The 20973-nt window shown below is 58.0% G+C and overlaps 1 protein-coding gene across 7 annotated transcripts; it reads left to right on the forward strand.

The window, feature by feature from the left end:
* Nucleotides 1-3: 3 nt before the first annotated feature.
* On the forward strand, nt 4-20686 carry RARG (retinoic acid receptor gamma). Of its 7 annotated transcripts, XM_065934330.1 has the most exons (10): nt 4-222; nt 2142-2378; nt 4240-4571; nt 15671-15819; nt 16027-16168; nt 16822-16982; nt 17179-17355; nt 17742-17946; nt 18553-18711; nt 19398-20686. In XM_065934330.1, exons 3-10 carry the CDS (start codon nt 4388-4390, stop codon nt 19595-19597), a joined length of 1377 nt encoding a protein of 458 aa, XP_065790402.1. In that variant the 5' UTR covers nt 4-222; nt 2142-2378; nt 4240-4387; the 3' UTR covers nt 19598-20686. The 7 variants fall into 7 exon arrangements, with proteins under 7 accessions (XP_065790402.1, XP_065790401.1, XP_065790406.1 ...); XM_065934329.1 differs by lacking the exon at nt 2142-2378; XM_065934332.1 differs by lacking the exons at nt 4-222; nt 2142-2378 and adding an exon at nt 1028-1048.
* The last annotated feature ends 287 nt before the right edge of the window (nt 20687-20973 follow it).

Below are 20973 nucleotides of genomic sequence, written 5' to 3' on the forward strand. Positions count from 1 at the left end.
GTCAGTGTGCGGTTTGGGAGAAAATGTGTCGGATATTTTGGGGCGGTCACGTGGGCGGGCGGGCTCCGAGAGGCCCCGGGACCGTCCCAGCCTAGAGTCCGTGCCCCCCCAGAACCCCCCATCACCGCGAGCCCCTGCCACTGCGACGCTCCATCCCCGCGACCGCCCGACGCCCGGACCTCGGGGCTCGGCGGCCTCCCTTCCCCCTCCCTCCTCCTCCAGGTGAGTCAGGCGGGGAAGCAGGCTCCGCCGCCGCGGACGCCCGGGTCCTCCTCGGGAGAGGTGGGCTGGGGGCGGGGGCGCCGGGAGCCACGCGGGCTCGGTTCCTCCCCGCGCGGGTCTGGCTGTCCGCAGAGGTGGAGGGGGGCTTCCTGGCTCCGACTTGGGGGTCAACCCTGAGGTGGGAAGGGATTGGGGAAGACAGGCTGGGCTGGGCTGTATTCACCCTTCATTGCGGTGAGTATTCTGGGAGAGATTTGGGAGAAGAGTCTTCAGCCAGGGGGCTTCTATCCTTATTTTTGTGCCCGGAGTGTGAGGGGAGATAGGGTCCTCTCCTGCGGGAAAAGTCCACCATCCGCCTCCCCTCAGGCTTCCCCTGGGGAATCTGAGGGGAGGATTTTTGGTCCACGCTGATCCAAGTTCCTCCTTCCCTAGTGGAATGGCACCACTTGGACATCACAAGGGCCAGAGGCAAATGATTCTGTCCCTTTGAGTCCGGAAGTTTGGAGAGACAAGTGGATAGGATAGGGGTCTGTATAGCTGAACCGCAGTGAAGTTGAACCGCCTTGAACTGCAGTGCAGGAGTCCCTCTCTCCTGTCTGCAACCTTGGGTGTGAGTCCTGGCTCCCGCCAGCCAAGGTGGGGGCTCCTCCGGAGTATTCTTGAGGGGAGCCTGAATGGAACAAAGGCAGAGCAGGGAGACTGGGGCAGGGACCCAGGAGTTCCAGCCCCAGAGCCTTACTGGCGCTGCCTCCGTTTCCAGCTCTTACAGCCCATTCCCTCGACCTGACCCAGTCTGTAGGAGGGAATCTCTGCAGGTGGCCAGAGGGTAAGAGTATGCTGGGGGCGGGGGAGGGGGGCAAGTAGCCCGAGGAGGGGTCTGTGGGGCAAGAAGCTGAGATGGTCCTGCCCCTTCAGGGCGCACATCTAGGGCAGTTATGGTACCAGTCCTGAAGTCTGAGGTTTGTACCCTTACCATCACTGCTCGGATGCTGACTTAGGGTTGAGGACCACAGGTAGTGTCTCATTTCCTGGAGGCAAGAAGAGAGAGGACAGGGGAGCGGGCAGGAGGCAGTGTGGGAGGGGTCCTGGAGCTTGGGTATCCCAAATAGACACCCACTCTCGCACACACATATGCACACACATGCTGTGGCTTGGAGTCTAGTAGGCAGCACAGGGCACACACCCCCATCCCGGCACACCCCCACCCCTGGCTCAGAAAGCCACCCAACTGGCACCTCCAGTTCCCCCCTCTGCCCCACCCTCCCCGTGCCCTCCGATGCCCACACACATTCCACTGGCATTGCCTGCCTGCCTCCTGGGTACTGCCCCTCCCTGGGGCCAGTGAGGTAGAGGGAGGGCACACGGGGATGGGAGGTGGAGACTCAAGGGTCTGGACTCCCCCAAGGGTGGCAGGAGGCCAGGGAAACCCAGCCTGCCATTGCCTCCTGGGGAGCAGGCTGGGGGCCCAGGCCAGAGCAAAGGATGCCTGGGTCCTCCGCCCAGACTGGGGATGGGGTCATGGAAAAAGGTGGTCGTGTTTATATAGAGGGGAGGGGGGCAGCGGGTGGAGAGCCGCCGACAAGAGCAGCTTTGTTCCAGGCTCTGGAGCGGGGCAAGGCAGCAGAGAGACACCCCCGCCTCCATCCGGCAGCCCCCTTCATCCATGCCCTCCCCTCAACTCCACCTCAACTTGAAGAGAAGCAGCTTTGTAAGGGCCGGCTTACCCCTGGTCAGCCCCCTCCACCTGAGGTGGCATCTTGGGAGGAAAGAAGTCCGTTCTCCCTTCCTCAGGTCCCCCTGAAATACCATGGCCTCTGGGTTCCTACTTCAGGATTTCCTTTTACACTGTGTACCACTGTCTTCAATTCCTTGGTCCCTTCCTCTGCCGAAGACTTAGGACCCTCCCCTTCTCTTCCCAGCCAAGGCAGAGAAACCAAGGTTCGGAACTGGGATGAATCTCTTTCCCCTTCCTCTCTTCACTCAACTCTCAAGTTCCTTCTCTGAGGCAAAATAAGAGGAAGTTCCCAGGAGAGCTGGGCTGTCCTTGACTCACTCACAGCTTCACTCCTCCACAAGGACTAGGAGCCTGAGCATCCTTCTCTGGGACCCTCCAAGTTCTCCTGCTTCGCCCTCAGGTCTCTGTTTCCCACCCACAGGTGAGAAGCAAAGACACAGAGTGCTGGACCACACAGCCAAGTTATCAGCCTAAGCCAGTCTGGGGAAGATGGGGGGACCTCTAGGAGCTTCTCACCCTTGGCATTGGAGGGGTTAATCCACCTGGAATGTGGCCCAGCCTGTTAAGCTGTGGCCCAGGGGCCTCAGGGGCCTGGACTCCTGGCTCTACCTTGGCTTAACCTGGGAAGAGGACTGCAGGGAATAGGGTAAGGTGAAGGAGATGAACCCTGGGGGCTCAGAGCTCAGGGTTTTAGGACTTGGGGAGACGCTGGGTTGAAGAGTCAGGGTGCTGGGGATCTGAGTGGTGGCAAGTGAGGGCTTTATGCTTTGGGACTGAGTGATGGCTGGTGGCTTGGGGTCTGAGTTCCTGTAACTGCCATGACAATTTACCTTCAGGAACTTGAAAGCCAAGGCAGATGAGAGATAAAAAAGAAAGGGAAAAAATGAAAAAACAGAGGTTCAAAGATAGAAAGATATTGATCTTAGAAGCAAAGACTGACGGAAAGAGATGTAAAATACCCATTATCTACCTCTGGGCCTGCCTACCCTGAGGACTCCCTGTTTCCCTTGCTTCCGTCCTCGCTCTCTGACCTTCTTCATCTAGTCCATTATGGTTCTGGCTGGTAGAGGAGGCACCTAGGCTGAGATGACTCTCCTTTCCCACTCCCTAACTCCCGAGACAGGTGGGCGGTTCTGGCGCTCCTAGGAAAGCCAACAGCCTTCGCCTTATCAGAGCATCAAGAGAGAAGCCACCTGCCTAACCTAGGATTCTCACTTCCTCTTTCCCCCATCCCTGTCGCCCTGCCCTGGGCTCAGGGGTCAGGCTATATTAGAGGAAAGGGGGATGTCGAGAGGGCTTGCTATATACAGAGGGCTCCGAGAAGAGAGAGGAGATGGAGAAGCAAAGTAAACTGAGGATAGAGAGAGGAGCTTCCTAGAATCATGCCTGGCACAGAGCGGGGCTTCCATCAACCTCCATGGATGTGAAGAGAGGTTAGGAAGTGAGGCATAATTTGGTGACAGAGACAGACTAGGAGGGGAAACTCGGAGAGGGAGCACTGAGGAAGATAGAAAGAAAGGAATGTAAATTAAAGGAGGTATGGCAGAAGAGAAGGAACAAGGAAAGAAAACATGAGACACACAAAGCATTTAGTATGTGTCCTTTATTATTCTAGACACTTTACATATGGTAAATTATTTAATCCTCATCATAACCTTATGAAGTGGACCTTATTATTCACAGCTGGCAAAAGAGGGAACTGAGGCCCAGAGAGTTTAAGTAGCACTAATACATCAGAGGTCCTGCAGCTCGGAAGTGGTAGGGATCAATTCAGATAGTCTGGCTCCAGGATCTGTGTTCCAGAGAGATGTAACATTTTTTTTTATAAAAGTGTTAAAACAGATGTGGTCACTTTCTCCAGAGTGGTAGAGAGTTTGAATCTTGGCTCTACCATTTAGAGCCATGTGACCTTTAATCAGTCCTTTAACCTCAGTTTTCTCATCTGTGAAATGGGAATCATAATTCCTACTTCGCAGGATTGATATGAGTGTTAAATCAACAGTTCAGCCCATGATGGTGTTCAATGGTCTCCTAGCTTAGGAGTCCTTTCTGCTGTGAGTCTGGAGGCTATCATTCACCTTGTAAACTCAGTTTACCCTTTCTGGGAGAGTTTCTCTGAGCCTGCATCAGCTCCCACCCTGTGTCCCCCACTGTGTGCAGAGGGCCCTGAGCAGTACAAACTGGCAGCAAGGAGAGAAAAAACTACCTGGGTGAGGGTCATGGTGCTTGGAATATCAAAGTGATCATTCTCTTATCCCTCCTTTTCCTTTCTTTCTCCTTAGGACTCTTGGAGACCCAGTGAGCAGGCCAGGCAGGGCGGGCACGGAGCCTCCCAGGCCAGGGCAGTGGGCATGGGCGGGGGCTGTGGCTGAAGAAGTCCCCCGCCCACAGCAGACCCCAGGGGACTCAGCCTCCCACACTGCAGCGGCCATGGCCACCAATAAGGAGCGACTCTTTGTGCCTGGTGCCCTGGGGCCTGGCTCTGGCTACCCAGGGGCTGGCTTCCCCTTCGCCTTCCCAGGGGCACTCAGGGGGTCTCCACCTTTCGAGATGCTGAGCCCTAGCTTCCGGGGCTTGGGCCAGCCTGACCTCCCCAAGGAGATGGCCTCTCTGTGTGAGTCTCAGGGATTGTGGGGGATGAGGGCAAGTGGAAACAGGAGGGCATTGGTGGGGGATGAGAGAGAAAACTGGTGTCCCCGTTAGGAAGGCAGGCAGGCTTAGGGCTTTGATCTAAAGGAGTAGCCATGAGGGGGTTTGATATGGAGCAAACAAACATCTTTGTGAATGAGAGTTCTCCTGTACAGCTAGGATGGGAAAGTGGCATGCCTAACATTTGGGACTCTGAAATTGCCTCCTGAGCGAGTCAACTAGCAGGGAGAACCTCTTTGTATGGGCAGCCAAGGATGGGTCTGGGGAAGTCTGAGGCTGCTGCCTGCCTACAGTGGCGGGTGTGGGGAGCCAGGCTGTGAAGTGAAGGAGCCTGGGAGGAAAATCTTCTGACTCTTGGATCGAGAGGTGAAATTTTCCTGAATTAGGGGAGGGCTGCAAAAAAAAGGAACGGAACTTAGTGCCAGGTACCCAGAGATGTCTGGGGTCAGGAAACTTTCCTCTTGCTTCTGGTTAAGTGAAAGCCGCTCAGTATCCATGTCCGACTCTTTGTGACCCCATGGAATTCTCCAGGCCAGAATACTGGAGTGGGATAGCCATTCCCTTCTCCAGGGGATCTTCCCAACCCAGGGATTGAACCCGAGTCTCCCACATTGCAGGTGGATCCTTTACCAGCAGAGCCACCAGGGAAGCCCCTTGCTTCTGGGAAGGGTGGAAATAGCTGCAAGGAAGGTAGCTCTTGTCTCATAAGTAATCCAGGGAAGTGGAGGGGGGTCCCAGCAGCATCCTCTCCTCCAGCCATGTGGGCTGTGGACTCCTCTCTCTCTCTCTCTCTGGTCTGGCCCAGTGCCCACATGCTGTGCAGATCCCTGCTTGTCCCTCAGGCCTGCCCTCTTTGGGTGAAGCTGACAGCAGCAAGCTGAGGCCTCTCCTCTTGCCTCTGGGTCCCCTCTCCTTCCTCTTGGTAGTGGATCCTTCTTGCCTGGTTCATTTCAGGCTTGGGTGCCCAGGAGCTGGAGGGCTAGGATGCTGGCCTCCATGCGATAGAGGGTCAGTGTGGGAGCCGGTGTAGAGAAGGTCCCACCGGGAAAGGAGGGGAGGTGATAGAGAGAGGGGCAGCTCCAAAGAGAGAAACAGAGAGGGAGAAGAAAAGACCAAAAGATAAAGATACATCTCTTATAGCTCCACAAGCTCAGAGAGAAGTGGAGAGAAGGGACCTGTATTCAGGAGCTGGCACTTGGAGGGTTGTGTGTGTGTGTGTGTGTGTGTGTGTGTAGGGGTGATTAGACAGGACTGGGGCTGGCAGCTCTGCTGGAAAGAGCAAGCTCACCTAGAGAAGGCGTATGTGTATGTGTGTGTGTGTGTGTGTGTGTGTGTGTGTGTGTAAGGCCATATGCAGTTGTATGCACAGTGTGGCCCTGAGACGCTGCTCACACACAGAATTCCAGGGTTGCAACAAAGAGTCAGTGTGAGGAGTGAGGTGGTATTTCATGGGCTGCTGACGGTGTGTCTGGGGTTTGGTGAGGCCTGCTGGTGGCCTGTCTGTAGTCCAACAGGGGTTATTTGGGTGGCATGCAGGTGAAGGAGAGAGCACAAAGCCCCCCTTTTTATAAACCTCAGCTGGGCTTCCCCTACCTCATTTGCACCCCATGAATCTGTCCCAGGGTCTTAGAGGTGGGAGGGAACCACCCTCCCACATGAATGCCCTTCTTGCAAAGAGCAGTACAACTCAGTCCCTTGGGACTTGATTTTCCCAAGTTTCCAAGGCAACTAAGGGAGTAGGGGTAGAAGGCAGAGGAGAGAGACTGTGTCGGGGAGAGAGCGGAGATCCAGGAGCCAGCCCCCAGCGAAGCTCTCCATGTGCCCCTGTGCCCTGGACACGGGGAGAGCAAGGTCAGGGTTCAAAGTGAGGTCAAGGCAGGGGAAGGGGTCAGCCTAAGCTCTATCCCCAAAGGCTGCCCTGAAGGAGCAGGGGGGCTGAAAGAAGAAATCCAAGGGAGGAGCCAGAACCTTGGCTGGTAGCTGGGGAGGGTGCGGCTGGCAGCGGGGGACAGGCCTGGGCAGAGAGGTGGCGGTGGGGAGGGGAGGAGGGGAAGGCCTGGGTCCAGACAGCTACCTGGGGCTCGCAGCACCTAGTGGTGGAGGAAAGGGAGGCAGCTGGGAGAGTCTAAGAGACCTCCCACAGCGGGCGGCAGGGCCTGAAGGGGGACAGTGTCCCTTCCCTCGGTGACTGGGCCATCTAATGGAAGGAGACTGAAGGCCTGAGTCCAAGCCACGCTCACCTGGTGGCTGGCTCTCTTTCCTCAGCCTCTGTTGCTGATCTGTGGGAGGGAGGGTGGTCTGTAAAGGACTCTGGAACTTGGCCCTGGGGCTGGCTCCTGGATCCTACTGCTGGGTCCCCAGCACCTTGGAGACACTAATGTTGAGAAGGGCAATTTTGCTTCACCTCTTGGGGTGCCGCGGGGGGCTGAGTGAGTAAGGCACCTCAGAACTGCCTGTTGGAGGAGGGGAGGGGAAAGGAACACGTGCTGCCAAGGCAAGCACAGGCCTGCATGTGTGGAAAAGTGGAGGGGGTTGTGTGTGTATACACATGCGCGAAGGTTTGGGTGTGCTTGCTCACTCATATATATGAAACCCTGGTGTCTGTGTCGCTGTGTATCTCAGTGTTGTGACCACTGCTGTGGTCTATGTTTGTTTTATCAAGACTGCAGGGAACAGAGAGTGATGGAAGGGAGGCCCTGCCCTGCCCTGCCCACCTCCCAGCTTTAGAAGATAGCTGGTGTCCTGACAATCCAGCCCTGCTTGTCCTCTGAATTTGGTGACAGTGTCTCTGGCTGCACCATACCAAGTCACATGGAGAAACTGAGGACAGGTTGGCACAGGAAGGAAAAGAGTTCTACTTAAAAGAAAATGATAAAGAGAGACTCAGAGACCTAAACAAGATGAGAGGGAAATATACAGGCTGGAAGGCACAGACACAGAGAGAACCCAGACTCCGGGAGAGGCCAGGGGCCTTGTTAAGCGGGCGGGCCTGGTGGTGAGCAGGCGGCAGCGAGGCCTCCTCCAGGAAAAAACCCCAGCCGCTGCCTCCTTCCCCTCCCCTCCTGGTCTCTCCTGCTCAGGCTCGAGCTCCAGCTCCAGGCCGACACAAACGGGGCTTTGATTGCAACAGGAAACCTCTCTGGCGGGGGGAGCTGGGCAGGCCGCCGCCGCTGGGGCCCAGGCTGCACCCCCCTCTCCTGGCCCCCCTACTGGCCCCAGCCCCCATCCTGCCCAGCGCTCCTTACCGCCCTGCTTCGGCCCGGTCGGTCCTCATTCACACCTCCCCTTCCCTCGGGTCCACTGCTGCCCCCACCTCTGGAGACCCCTCCTATTCATTGCCCTTCAGGTGGGACTCCTAAGTTAGGACTTACCCTTGGGGTGGGGCCTTCTCTGCTTTGAAATGCCCCCTCTTCAGTTTTTTGAGGGAAGGTTTTGGAAGAAAAGGAGAATTTAGCGTGAGGAATTCAGAGCCAGTTATCCTCAAGGCCCTTCCAGAAGGTGGCAGGAGGGGAGCAAAGGAGAGATGCAGAAGGAGCTAGCTGTCCCTCCCCCCCACAGTCCCTTGATGGCCAAAAGCATCCTTGCCAGGGTAGTCGAGGCTCTGAGGGGTGAACATGCCAGGCTCAGTGTGGATGACTTCATTAGTGGGGGAGGGGGTACACTCTTCCCTGCCTCTGGGACCATGCTTTGTGGGGCTCCAGCTGGGAGGGGTGCACTTTGGTGGCAGGGATCATAGGGAAGGGGGTGAGTCAGGCAGCAGCCCCCCCTTATACTCCCACCAGGCTGGTGGAGAACATCTGGTTCCCATGAAATGCTAGAAGGCTAATGGGTCTAATTGCTGCAATAAGGGCTGGGGGGACTTTGGGGAAAAGAGGGGGCACTAGATTCCCCCATCCTTTTACCTTCTCCTCAAGGCTAAGACTGTCTAGAATGGGGGGTTGGGGTTGGGGGTTAGGGTGGGCCTGACACCATATTGCCTAGTCCCTTCTAAGGCCCCCGCTCCCTGCAATGCCTGGGAAACACACACAGATGGGGTGATGAGGAGTGGGGTGTATCTGGTGAATAGAAAGGGGGGCTATTGAGGACTCATGACTTCTAGGAGCCCTCCCCCCACACCTCCTGTGCCCCACTCCCAACCCCCCTCCCTGTGGCCTGGCCACTTCTGGTTCTAATTACCAACCAGGCAGGCCTGACTTAATTGGGACCTTTCAGATTTCTGAGGGGGAAGGGTGGTGGGGGGGGACTGACAGCCTGGAGTTGACTAATCAGGGCTTTCCCCCCCTTGTTTTGGGGGCACTCCTCATTTTGCACTTAACTGATGTTTTTTGCCACTGGCCAGGTTCTGAATCAGAAATCTGTCACCCCTTTTTTCTCTTCGTGGGGAATAGCTGGATCCAGAGATGGTGTATTTGGGATTGAGGGCAAGAACTGGGAGCTCAGGCAGGCTGCATTGGAAAAGACCAATGCATTCCCTCTTCATCCCTGATTCCAGCCCCCCAGTCGGCCCTGCCACCCCAGACCCCCCCATCCGCCAACCAGGCCCTCCTTCCCAGCCCAGCCCCCTTCAGTCCCCGGCAGTCACCCCGGCCCCTCCTCCGCGCCTGCCTTCCCTTCCCTGCCTACTCTGGCACCCCTTCCTGCTCTTTATTCTTCCAAACTGGCGCCCCACTCCAGAGGCACCCCAGTGCGCCCCCCACCCGGTACAACAGATTCTTAGAAAAGCGCGCCACGCCCTGGCCCAGCCACCGCCGCCGGGCGGGGGAATGGGCCGGGCCGGGCGCCGCTCCTGCTCCCCCGGCGCTCCCCGTGTGAGCGGCGCTGACAGAGCCGGCTGGGCCGGCCCGCCGGGCGGCCGGGCTGCGGGCGGGGCGCGGAGGAGGGGGCGGTTTCCGGGAGTCGCCGCCGCTGGCGCTGTCCCGGGGCCAGGGTCCCCGAGTCGGCCCGGCCCGGCGAGGGCAAACTCTTGACGTGGCCAAACCCCCGCCTCCTCACCCCCTTCTCCGCCGGGCGAGGGCGCTCAGTGCCCGGAAGGGGCCCGCGAGGAAGGAGTGGGGCGGCCCTCGGAGATTCGAAGGGCACCAAGTGTGGCACTAAAGGGGAGAAGGGGCGGTTTGCCATTGGTAGGGGCATCGAATGGCTTTGAGAACAGTTACCGACCAGACTCGCAGTTATTGCCGAGAGGGCCCCTGGGCACTTGGGGGCGACTGGCACTCTGGGGGAGGGGAGCTGGCACTCAGGAGGGCAGTGTGGTCTGAGACGCAGTCGGCGCGGTGGGAGCAGTCTTGCTCCCTACAAGTGATGTCAGTTTCGAGGAAGGGACGCTAGGAGAGGCAGTTGAAGCGCTCCGGGAATGTCAGCCCTGGGACGGGCCTTGGGGACTCCGAGGGAGGCGGCCCGGGCCGCGGCGGAGGGAGGACCGCTCGGGCTAGGAGGGGTAGACTCCGGCTGCGCAGGAGGGGTGGGGGGGACTCCGCGGCGGCGCTGGCTAAGGCCTGGGCGGGGTGGGGCGGGGCCGGGTCAGGGGGAGGTGAGCGCGCCCGGCCACCCGCCCCGAGGGGGGTTCCCGGAGAGTTCACTGCGGGAGCGCGCTCCGGCCCTCGGACCGGGGGTGGGGAGGACGGGAAGGAAGGAGCAGGCCGCGCGCGCCCAGCCGCAGGAATGTACTGTTCGGCCCTGCGGCGCGCGCGCGTAGGGAGAGGGAGGAGCCAGGCCTGGGAATGAGGGGGTGGAGGTAGTGCAGGTCTCTGGGCTCTGGAGAACTGCCGCGCTCAGGGAACCTCCATGTTCCCCTCTCCCCAGTCCTCCGTGACACCCCTGCCTGTATAGACTTGTGTAAAAAAAAAAAAAAAAGACTGTTGGGGGAGGGGGAAACTCGAAAGGAAATGCGTGTGCTCGGCTCCTCCACTCCTTCCCCCATCCCTGGTCGGGGCACGCGCCTGAGTGCAAAAGCTTGCAAAGCCTCCCGGCTGGAGAGAGAATCCTTGCAAGCATTCTCTTGAGCCAGGTGTGTCTGCAAAAACGTGTGTGTACACCTCTGATTTTGCGCGTGCAGACATGCATGTGCACTATTGCATATTTGCAAATGCGCGGTGCCTGCCAAGATAAATGCATGCACGGATGTGTGTCTAAGCAAGCAAGCGCGCGGTGGTGCGAGTGTGTGTGTGTGTGTGTGTATGTGTCTGTGTGCGCTCCACTCCCAGCTCTGCTCATCTTGGTGCCCGGCCCCCTTAGCTCTCCAAGCCCCACCCCCCACCCCTCTGGGCTTCGCTTTTACAAAAGGTCTCCCCAGTGCTAGCTGCCGAGGCGCCCAGAGTGAGCTAGACCGCGGCAGGAGCGGCAGCCCCGGCTCTGCGCCCCGCCCAGTCCCTTTCCCCTGCTGGGGATCCCCCTCTTCCCCGCCCACCCCTTACCCCCCATGCAGCCCGGCGCCCTACGCTAGCCCTCCCCCTCCCCCCCTCCAGGAGCGGGGCGCCGCCGGGGGAGGAGGGGGAATCGGCTGCGGGTTCTCGGTGTTCCCAGCACCCAGCTTCCCTCCAAGCCGGGTCGCGATGTACGACTGCATGGAAACATTTGCCCCGGGTCCGCGACGGCTGTACGGGGCAGGCGGACCCGGGGCTGGCTTGCTGCGCAGAGCCGCCGGCAGCTCCTGTTTCGCCGGACTCGAGTCTTTTGCCTGGCCGCAACCCGCCAGTCTGCAGTGTAGGTACCCGAGCCTGGGGGTGGGGTGTGGGGTGCAGGACAGGCAGCGGCTCTCGCTCTCCATGTGTAAAAGGTGGACCTGGGGTGCAAGCGAGCATTCTGACCGTTTCCATGTGAGGGTCGGGTGTGTAGGAAAGAGAAGTACTGGCCCTTTAAAAGTGGGGGCCTCAGCGACTCCTTTGGGTGTGGGCAGTAGTGTTTGGAGTGTGTGTGTGGTTTCGATGGTGGGTGTATTGCTAGGACCTGTGGTTGATGCCCCTCCAGGGCTCCCGGAGATAGGGAGAGGCCGAGGAGCGTTGGTAGTTTGTGTCGGCAGGTTCGTGGCCCCCGAGGGCTATGGCACCCAGGACCGTGGGTGGCGTTTGTAAAGTCCATGTGGGAAGTTGCGAGTGTAAAAAAATATATATCGTTTGCGGAGCGTGGGCATCCCTGGAGTGTGCAGCGCCTAGCTTAGGCGGTGCGAGTGTGGGTGCAGGGGGCTCTCCACGCAGCATCACCCTCCGCCTGCGTTGGCAGGTCCGCATGGCCCCGTGTGGAATTGTTTGTGGCGTGAGGCCGGGAGGGCGTGTGCCCTGCGTGGCTGCGGGGGCGGTTTTGGAAAGGGCTGTGTTGGAGCGTGCATCCTCTGGGTGTGCTGTGTGCGGGGTGGAAGGGGTTGTGCACACTAAGGCGGCCAGATTGGGTTCTGGCGCCCCCCTCCCCCACTGAGAAAAGAAATGTTAGGAAATGTGTATAGGGTTGTGTGCACTTTTTCCTATGGCTCCAGCCCACAACTTCAGTAGGAAGGGAAAAGTTTCAAGCAAAGTTTGTGCATGGTGAGGAGGGGCCTGGAGGTGGCAGCGGCCGGGGAAGCAGGACTCTTGGGTTCCCAAATACACATCTTTCCCTCTCTGTGAAATGGGAGATGCCAGGCCTGGGGCCCTGGAACCCCTTTCCAGAGCGGTAATAAAAAGCCGGGGACTGGGAGGCAGTAAAAATGAAGTCCAGATGAGAGGCGGCTTTGAAGCCCGGGCCCAAGTGCCTGGCGGGGGTGGGGTGGTGGTGGGGAGGAGCTGGGAGGGGAGCCTGGAACACCCCCGAATTTCCCTGGGGCTGGGACGGCGCTCCAGCCCGGGGATGCGGGACTGGGGGGCACTCTGGGAAGGGGCGGGCGGCGGGCGCCCGGGGAGTGTGCGCGCGGGGTCACTGAGCCCCCGCCAACGCGCCTCGCTCCTTGGCACACGGCAGCGCTGTTTACGAGATCGGTTTTTCTTTCTTTTTTTTTTTTTTTGGGTCTTTTGGTTACAGGGCAGAGCTGCTCAGATTTAACAACTGGGAAACTGGAAGAGGGAGGTGGCAAATAGGAGACGAACTGTGGGGTGGGGTGGGGCAAGAAAGAAGAAAAGTGTAGCATTTAAAGGGCGGGGAAAACATGAACTAGTGCCTTGCACCAAACCAAATCCTTGTGAATTCTTAACTTTCCGCTCATGGTCGGATAGGATGGGGATTTGGGGTATGTTGGGAAGTATACATACTGAGATGGAAAGAATCTTCCAGGAAGGGCTTTTGCCGGGGACGGGGCAAGGACCTGGTTTTTTTCAGGCCCAGAGAAGCCCATGGGACTTGGCTGGCAAGTCAGTTTGGACCAACAGTTTTGGCTTCTAGGGCCTTGGGGGGGCTTCGGGCCTGCTCCACACACTTTCAGAGAGAAAGTAGTGTAGACCTATGTGTCTAGACCAGGGGAGGAAAGAAGTTCTTTGGTGCGTCTGCGAGTGCTTGGCAACTCCAGCATTCTGGTGCTGCGTTGGCAGGCCATGGTGTCTGTCTGGTGGCAGAGCTTCTTGCTTGCAACTGTGAAGTGAATGCTGGATGTTGTGTGTCTGCCTTGTGCATCCACCTCCACAGTGTGGCCGGAGTGCATGTGCCTCTGTGCCTACCTCGGTGTTCTGTGCCAGGGTTCCCGTTGGGGTATAGGAGCTGGTTGGTATTGTGCCTGCTTTTGTGCCCTGTGTGTTGTTGATGTGTGAGAGTGTCTCCAAGGAGGTGTGTGTCGTCAGATTGTGAGTCTGGGCTTCTCAGCCCTGGGCCTCGCAGCTGGGAGTGTTTACAGCCGGTTATAAAGAGTTTGTTTGAAGCTCCGCTCAGCCTGGCCAGGAATTTCCTCAATTTCAGCAATTTGGGCTTTAAAAGGAGAAAAACCCAGAGCCCACCCCCCTCCTCCGCAGCAGGGGCCCCTGCTTAGCCCGGCCAGGCATCGTCATGGTGGGGTCTCTGCCCAGGGCTGAGAAAGGAATCTGAGCAGAGCTGACCCACTTAGCCTTCCTGTGCCCTTCGCTCCATATTGACCAGAGCCACTGGGTTGCACTTTAGGGTTCAAGGGTGAGGGTGTGTCAGAGGGGTACCGAGAAGGGACCACAGTACCATGAGTACGAGAAAAGCTGCCTCTGGCCTGTCTCCCCGCCACCCCCACTCTCATGATTGGCTGGCACAGGCCCATGCCAGTCTGACCGCACCCAGGCCCTTTCGCAAGAGAGGAAATGAGGCAGCGCTCTGCGGGCAGGGAGGGCGTCAGTGCGGGTAAGCACCACCCCACGCACTGGCCTGTGGGCAGCACATGTGCCCTCAGACACTGGGACCATCCTGAGAGAAAGGCATTCCAGCCCACCCCCCACTCAGCACCAGCACCCCCTCCCCACCATCCCGTCTCCGCCCGGTCCTGAATAGACGCCAGGCACCCTCCTAGCCTCCACTCCTCGCTCTCCTTTTTCATTGGGGAATCTCACTCTAGCTGGATTCTTATGCTAATTGAGTGTCAGTGTGTGTTGGGGGGCGGGGAGGGCTTCCCTCCTGTGGGGAGGGTGGAGCTAGTCCGGAACCCCAGCATCCTGGCATCCCAGGCCTTTCTGTCCTTCTGGCAGGCTGGGTGGACTTCTGACCAGATGGGCTACAGCAGGCTAGAAGGAAGGTGTTCATGAGGTGGGTGCAAGCAAGAGACACTTGTTAGGGAGGGCTTTAGGGTTTTCTTGCATTAACTTAGGCCTTCCAGGTTTGGGCAACTGGTCCTACAGGTTGAATAATTTATAGATTTTTTTTTTTCCACCCTCTGAAGACCAACCACACACTCAAAAGAGGTTTACTCAGCAGCCTCCTAAACAGAGGGTGTCCTCCCCACAAACTCTCTGCGTGGCATGGACTGAGATCTTTTTTGAGGAGTATGTGGCTTTTGCAGGGGAGGTTTAGGAGTGAAGACAAAGCTCAGAGAGAGTCCAGAGGGACTCCCCTCCCCTATCTACCCCAGTTACAACCCACTGTCACCTGACTTCTGGTTTGCTACACCCCGAACAACTTCTAGACCTGAGAATCCGAGCAAATACCTGTCTCCCTTTCCTAACGTCTCTCACTCCTGGCCTGGCCTCTAACTGGCATCCAGACCTGAGATCTTCCGCTGCCCCCCACCCCCTACTCCCCCCACGCCCTCCCCACCCCCATAACTGGCAATGTGGCACTGGGCTGGCCCCATCCCTCCATAGGCGTCCATTTCTTCAGGTGTAAAATAAGGCTTTTGCATGTGCCCTAACCTACTTTCCCAATCACTGCGTCCCATTTGCTCCACTGTCTCAGTGGTTTCTAGGGACAAGGACATTGGTGGTTATTTGGGGGATGGTTTGAGGGGGGACTGGAGAAGGAAATGGCAACCCCATTCAGTATTCTTGCCTGGAAAATTCCATGGACAGAGGAGCAGGCGTGCTACAGTCCATGGGGGTGCAAAGAGTTGGACATGACTTGAGAGTGCACACGCACATACACTCTATGGGGGAAAAGATCCAGGACTGTCTACCCTGTACTGCTTGAGAGAAGATGGGGTTCTCTCTACCTTCTGAGTCTCCCGCAGGTGATTTAGCCAGGTGCTAGCCACAGGTGGCCTGGAATTGCCTCTTCACCCCTAGATCTGTGGCCTCTTGAGGAGGAGAAGGGTAGGAGGGAGTCTACTGACAGGGACCCAAGGTGAGAAGGAGTGACTAGATAGTTCAGAACCACAGGCCAATACCCCTTTACACACCCACTTTGTTGCTGGGCAAACTGAGGCCCAGAGAATTTAACTTCCTGGATGGCCTGGACCCAGAATTTGGAGAATTGAGCAGTTGTATAGGACATTATTATAGGGGGAGATGGCCAGGTTGGGAGGTAATAGTAGTCATTGGAGGGTTTCTGGAAGTGTTTACTCTGGGGCTGTATGGGTTGTTGGGACTTTAAATCAGAGTGGTGGCGATGGTGTCATCACTGAGCCAGAGGAAGAACTAGGAATGTGGAGTGTGTATCTGATGATGATATCTAGAGATCTGAGGGGGCTTCTCCCCTGACCCTCACATCTCTGCTTCTCCCCAGCGGTGGAGACGCAGAGCACTAGCTCAGAGGAGATGGTGCCAAGCTCGCCCTCGCCCCCTCCACCTCCCCGGGTCTACAAGCCGTGCTTCGTGTGCAATGACAAGTCCTCTGGCTACCACTATGGGGTCAGCTCTTGTGAAGGCTGCAAGGTGTGTATGGGGTGGATGTGGGTGCGTTGGGCATCCCGAGTTGACTGGGTGAGATCAGAGACTGTGTGGGTGGGTATCCCTCTGGGGTGGGAGGGATGCTGCTTTGCACAGACGTGGTTGAGCCTGGGACCACCAGCAAGGCCTGCGAGAGGCTGATACTCCCAGCATCCTGCTTCACTGACCCTCCCCCCTTACCCCCAACCCCAGGGCTTCTTCCGTCGCAGCATCCAGAAGAACATGGTGTACACATGTCACCGCGACAAAAACTGTATCATCAACAAGGTGACCCGGAATCGTTGCCAGTACTGCCGGCTACAGAAATGCTTTGAAGTTGGCATGTCCAAGGAAGGTAGGCCCTGAGGCCTGCCTGGGCAGGAGCACTCCTGTGCTAGCCTGTGGCTGCCACCCTCTTCCCACTGGCCGCCCCCACTTCCCTGACCTCTGTGATCAGCCTCCAGCCGCCCTGGAGTGCTGCCTCCTCCTGGGCCAGTCCTATTTGATTAGTTCCATTCACCCAGGAGACCCCACCCCTCCCCATTCCCCTTTCTCAGAGCTTAACCCTTTCTCTGAATGAGGGAATGGGGGTTACCCCTGCACATTCCTTGTTTCATGGGCAAGTTGGGGGGCTTGCCTGTCCCCTCCCCTGCTCCCAGCACTGAGCCTGAGGTGGATCTGGGGTGCCCCCCCCTCCTCTGCGCCATTGTGCTGCCAAGGCTATAAGTGGATATCCTGCCGCCTGCATATCCTGCCCCCCCCCCCAACTCCTGCAGGGTGACAGGAAGGGCAGGATGGAGCCGAATGGCCTGGGGAGGGAGCAGGGGCTGCAGGCCCTGGGTGGAGCTGGGGAGAGCCAGCCTGGGAATGGGAGCTAGTGTAGAAGACAGGGAACCCAAGGCCCTGCCCTACGGTCCCAGGGAATGGATGCTCTCGAGTTTATTGAGTTCGCATGGGAGGGAGGTTCTGAGGGTCCTGACCCTCTCCTGATCTGCCTCTACCCCCAAGCCGTTCGGAATGATCGCAACAAGAAGAAGAAAGAGGTGAAGGAAGAAGGGTCGCTTGACAGCTATGAGCTGAGCCCCCAGTTAGAAGAGCTCATCACCAAGGTCAGCAAGGCCCATCAGGAGACCTTCCCCTCGCTCTGCCAGCTGGGCAAGTACACCACGGTGAGGAGTGGGCAGGGCCCCAGTGAGGGCAGGGGACCGCTGACTTTGGAGAATGGGTAGGGATGGTGTTGGAGGCCGTGGTCTGGTGCTGACAACAATAACATCTGGATGCAGAAGTGAGAGCCGGGGTTTTGGCAAAGGGAAGACAGCCCCCAGGACGAGCCTTAGTTTGTTTTCTAACCTGCTATTGCTGCAGAACTCCAGTGCAGACCACCGGGTGCAACTGGATCTGGGGCTGTGGGACAAGTTCAGTGAGCTGGCCACCAAGTGCATCATCAAGATCGTGGAGTTTGCCAAGCGGTTACCTGGCTTCACCGGGCTCAGCATTGCTGACCAGATCACTCTGCTCAAGGCCGCCTGCCTGGACATCCTGGTAAGTTAAACCCTGGGCCCTGTCTTCCATTATAGCCTGACACTCAGAAGAGACCATGGAGTTGGTCCACACAAAGATTTCATTCTCTCTCTTCCCCTCTCCAATCTGGGACTCCCCCAGATATCCTCAAAACCCAACCTCTATTTTGTCTTAGTCTTTGCCCCTGAGATCTGATCTCAGACTTCTGAATGTCTTGCCTTCTGACTTCTGTTCTCTTCCCCCAACTTCAGACCCTCCATCTGTCTGCCTTCCTTCTTCTGCCTGCTTTAGGTGGCCCTCCTTTAGGACCTAACTTCCTCACTTTCTACTTTCACCTCATCCTGTTTTCCCTCCCACCCTACGCACTCCTTCCTGGAGACAGCACTAACCCTTCCCCCCACCTCCAGATGCTGCGGATCTGCACAAGGTACACCCCAGAGCAGGACACTATGACCTTCTCCGATGGGCTGACCCTGAACCGGACTCAGATGCACAACGCCGGCTTCGGGCCTCTCACAGACCTCGTCTTTGCCTTCGCTGGGCAGCTCCTGCCGCTGGAGATGGACGACACAGAGACAGGCCTGCTCAGTGCCATCTGCCTCATCTGCGGAGGTGCGGGGGCGCCCCCTGGCGCCGACTCAGATTACTTTCCCACTGCACCCCACACCTGATCTCCAGCCTGGCTGGAGACCTTGTTCCCACCCCGGACTCCTCAGCTCCAGTTACAGACTGCCCAGCAGCCAGGAACAAGCAACGAGAAGAGGGGGAGAGCCGGGGAAGAGCCGGGACGGGGGTTGGGGGTGGATAGGGGTCTGTGCTTAGTCACTCAGTCGTGTCCGACTCTTTGCGACCATATGGACTGTATCCCGCCAGGCTCCTCTGTCCATGGGGATTCTCCAGGCCAGAATACTGGAGTGGGTTGCCATGCCCTCCTCCAAGGGATTCTTCCCGACCCAGGGATCGAACCCAGGTCTCCCGCATTGCGGGCAGATTCTTTACCGACTGAGCCACCAGGGAAGCTCTGGGCAGAAGTGATTTACCAGAGAAAACCTCTTGCCAGAGGGGGGATGGTATAGGGATTGGAGCAGGGGAGATGGCCTGAATGGGGCTCACGGTCAGGGTTTGGGGCCTGGAGGGCCACAGGGCAGGGCTCCTTGGGATCAACCACTTGCCTCTGTCTTCTGCATCTCCCTCACTCACCTGTGCTTGTCCCCACAGACCGCATGGACCTGGAGGAGCCTGAGAAAGTGGACAAGCTGCAGGAACCGCTGCTGGAAGCGCTGAGGCTCTATGCCCGGCGCCGGCGGCCCAGTCAGCCCTATATGTTCCCCAGGATGCTCATGAAGATCACTGACCTCCGGGGCATCAGCACCAAGGGTTGGTTGGGGGCGAGCCTCCCCTTTGTCTTCTCGGGGCTCCCGGTCCCCCAGGTCAGGCAGAGACAAGGGCAGAGTGGGTTAGAATCAGGCAGCCTGCACTCGCGTCCTCGCTCTGCTACATGCTAGTGGGAACACTTGGTGCAAAATACCTTTCCTTTTTGTACCTTGTTTTTCTGTTTGTGAGGATGAAACAAGTTAACACACAACAGGCTTACAACTGTGCTGAGTTATAAAGTTCAGTGCCTCCTGCCCTGAACAGAGGAGATGTTTTCATCATCACAGGAACGTTGATTGGACCGTGTTGGTTCAGGAGGATGCCTGGCAGACAGTGTTTGATAAATGTTAGTCCTAGTGATAAATGTTATTAAGAACAGCCCTAAGAATAGCTGGCAAGCTATGGGCTTATGGAGGGGGTCCAGGGTGTGTGGCTGGAAGGTGGGCACTGTGTGATCTTGGAGGAGACAGCCTGAAAGGAATGGTGGGCAGTGGGCTTGGCAGAGAAGACAGGCAGTCTCCAGACAGAGGTGTGGTCCCCAGGAGCTCTAGAGTAGAAAGAGGGTGAGAAAGAGGCAGACAGAGGTTAACAGGCCTGTGCTGGGAGCCCGAGAGGGCAGTCAGGCAGAGTTAGGGAGGCCGCTGTAGGGGCTGTACCTAAGCCTGAACCTCCTTGTTCCTCCACTGCAGGAGCAGAAAGGGCCATTACCCTGAAGATGGAGATTCCAGGCCCGATGCCTCCCCTGATCCGAGAAATGCTGGAGAACCCTGAAATGTTTGAGGACGACTCCTCGCAGCCTGGCCCTCACCCCAAGGCCTCCAGCGAGGATGAGGTTCCCGGGGGCCAGGGCAGAGGGGGCCGCAGCCCCCATCCTGACCAGGGTCCCTGACTTCCCCTGCCTTGGGGGTTGGGGCTCCAGGTAGCAGACTGACCATCTCCCAGACACTGCCAGTGACTGGGGGAGGACCTGCTCTGCCCTCTCCCCACCCCTTCCAATGAGCTCCTTGTTTTTGCCAAAGTTTCCAGGGGTGCCTCTGTGTTCATCCCCATCTTGCTCTAACTGGCTCCCTCTCCAGTCCTGGGGGCCTGCCCTGTTCCCTCCAGGAGAGAGGGCAGAGAGGTGAGCCTGGGTTTGAACTTTGAAATCTTAGCACTGCCCCTCAGACACCAGGGTCCAGGCTCCCCAGGACAGGAGGAAGACCCTTCATTCCACAGCCCCTTCCTCTGCTGGGTGCTTAGGCCTCTGGGAGCAAACGGGAACACTAGAGACCAAAAAGGGGGCTGTAGGGGGAGGGCTGAGCCCACCCTCTGCCTGTCCTTGGTGCCTAATGCTGCGTGAGGCACCTGCTGGCTGCATCCTGCCCGCAGTGCCCCATCCTCACGCCAGCTCAGAGTGGAGCAGCCTGGGCCCTGCATTTCTGCTGGGGGGGCAGAGGGTGAAAGGGACAGATGTGGATCGCTCCACACCTCTTCACTGGGGCCTCCGTTACAAGCCCCTCCCCCAGCCCTGCCACGTGCCTTGGGCCCCCCCTGCCCCTCATCTCAGCCACGGGGCAGGGACCCTCCTACACTACAGAGGGGCCAGGGGATCCCTCTCCCCTTAGTGCCTTCCCCCTTGACCCCCCAGAGCAGCTTGGCCCATGGAGAGGTGGGGTGGGCACTGCTTAGCTGATCCCGCCCTGACCCAGAGGAAGCCTCTATTTATTTATTAGCTTTTGTTTACACCCTGGAATTGACCCCTTCCTCCAGGGGACTTGGGAGGGGGAGCCCAGGGCCCCTGTGACCCCTCCCTTCCTCCAATCCCCAGTTTGTATTTAGCTGCCAAATAAGATTCCCACTGGCTCCCCTTTTTCTCTGGGGGGTCCGGGTGCTGTCCCCTCCCCTCTGTTTACATTTCTCCTCCACCCCTGCCCCCCGCCCCGCTGTATCGCATATTGCTGAGTTTTCTATTTTTGCAAAATAAAGTGATGGAAACTCATGGGATGTGGCTCCCTGGGGTCATGCAGGCTTCTTAGGGCAACTGGGAAGTAGGATGAGATTCAGAGTGGGTGTGGTGGGAGGCGGACCCGAAGGGACCTGGACATCTGGGCCTCCCACGTTCTCCAGGCAGGGGTGCTTAGATTGGACTTTGTGAACCTCCAGGAAGGTGCTGGGCCTCAGAGGTCTTTAAGCTGTTCCCACCCCCAGTTCTGTAGACGTGCACATCTGCCCTTCTCTGGGGAGGGGGTTGTTGCTGTTTCATTTGGTTCTCAGGAGGGTCCCTGG

This window comes from Muntiacus reevesi, chromosome 4 (genome assembly GCF_963930625.1).
Source record: "Muntiacus reevesi chromosome 4, mMunRee1.1, whole genome shotgun sequence".
Classification (NCBI taxonomy): domain Eukaryota; kingdom Metazoa; phylum Chordata; class Mammalia; order Artiodactyla; family Cervidae; genus Muntiacus; species Muntiacus reevesi.

Excerpts from the sequence above, each read along its gene's own strand:
- RARG (XM_065934330.1), top strand. The coding sequence starts at position 4,388 with ATGGCCACCAATAAGGAGCGACTCTTTGTGCCTGGTGCCCTGGGGCCT. Across the intron at positions 16,169-16,821 it reads AGTTGGCATGTCCAAGGAAG|CCGTTCGGAATGATCGCAAC; the intron begins GTAGGCCCTGAG and ends TCTACCCCCAAG. Across the intron at positions 16,983-17,178 it reads AGCTGGGCAAGTACACCACG|AACTCCAGTGCAGACCACCG; the intron begins GTGAGGAGTGGG and ends CTATTGCTGCAG.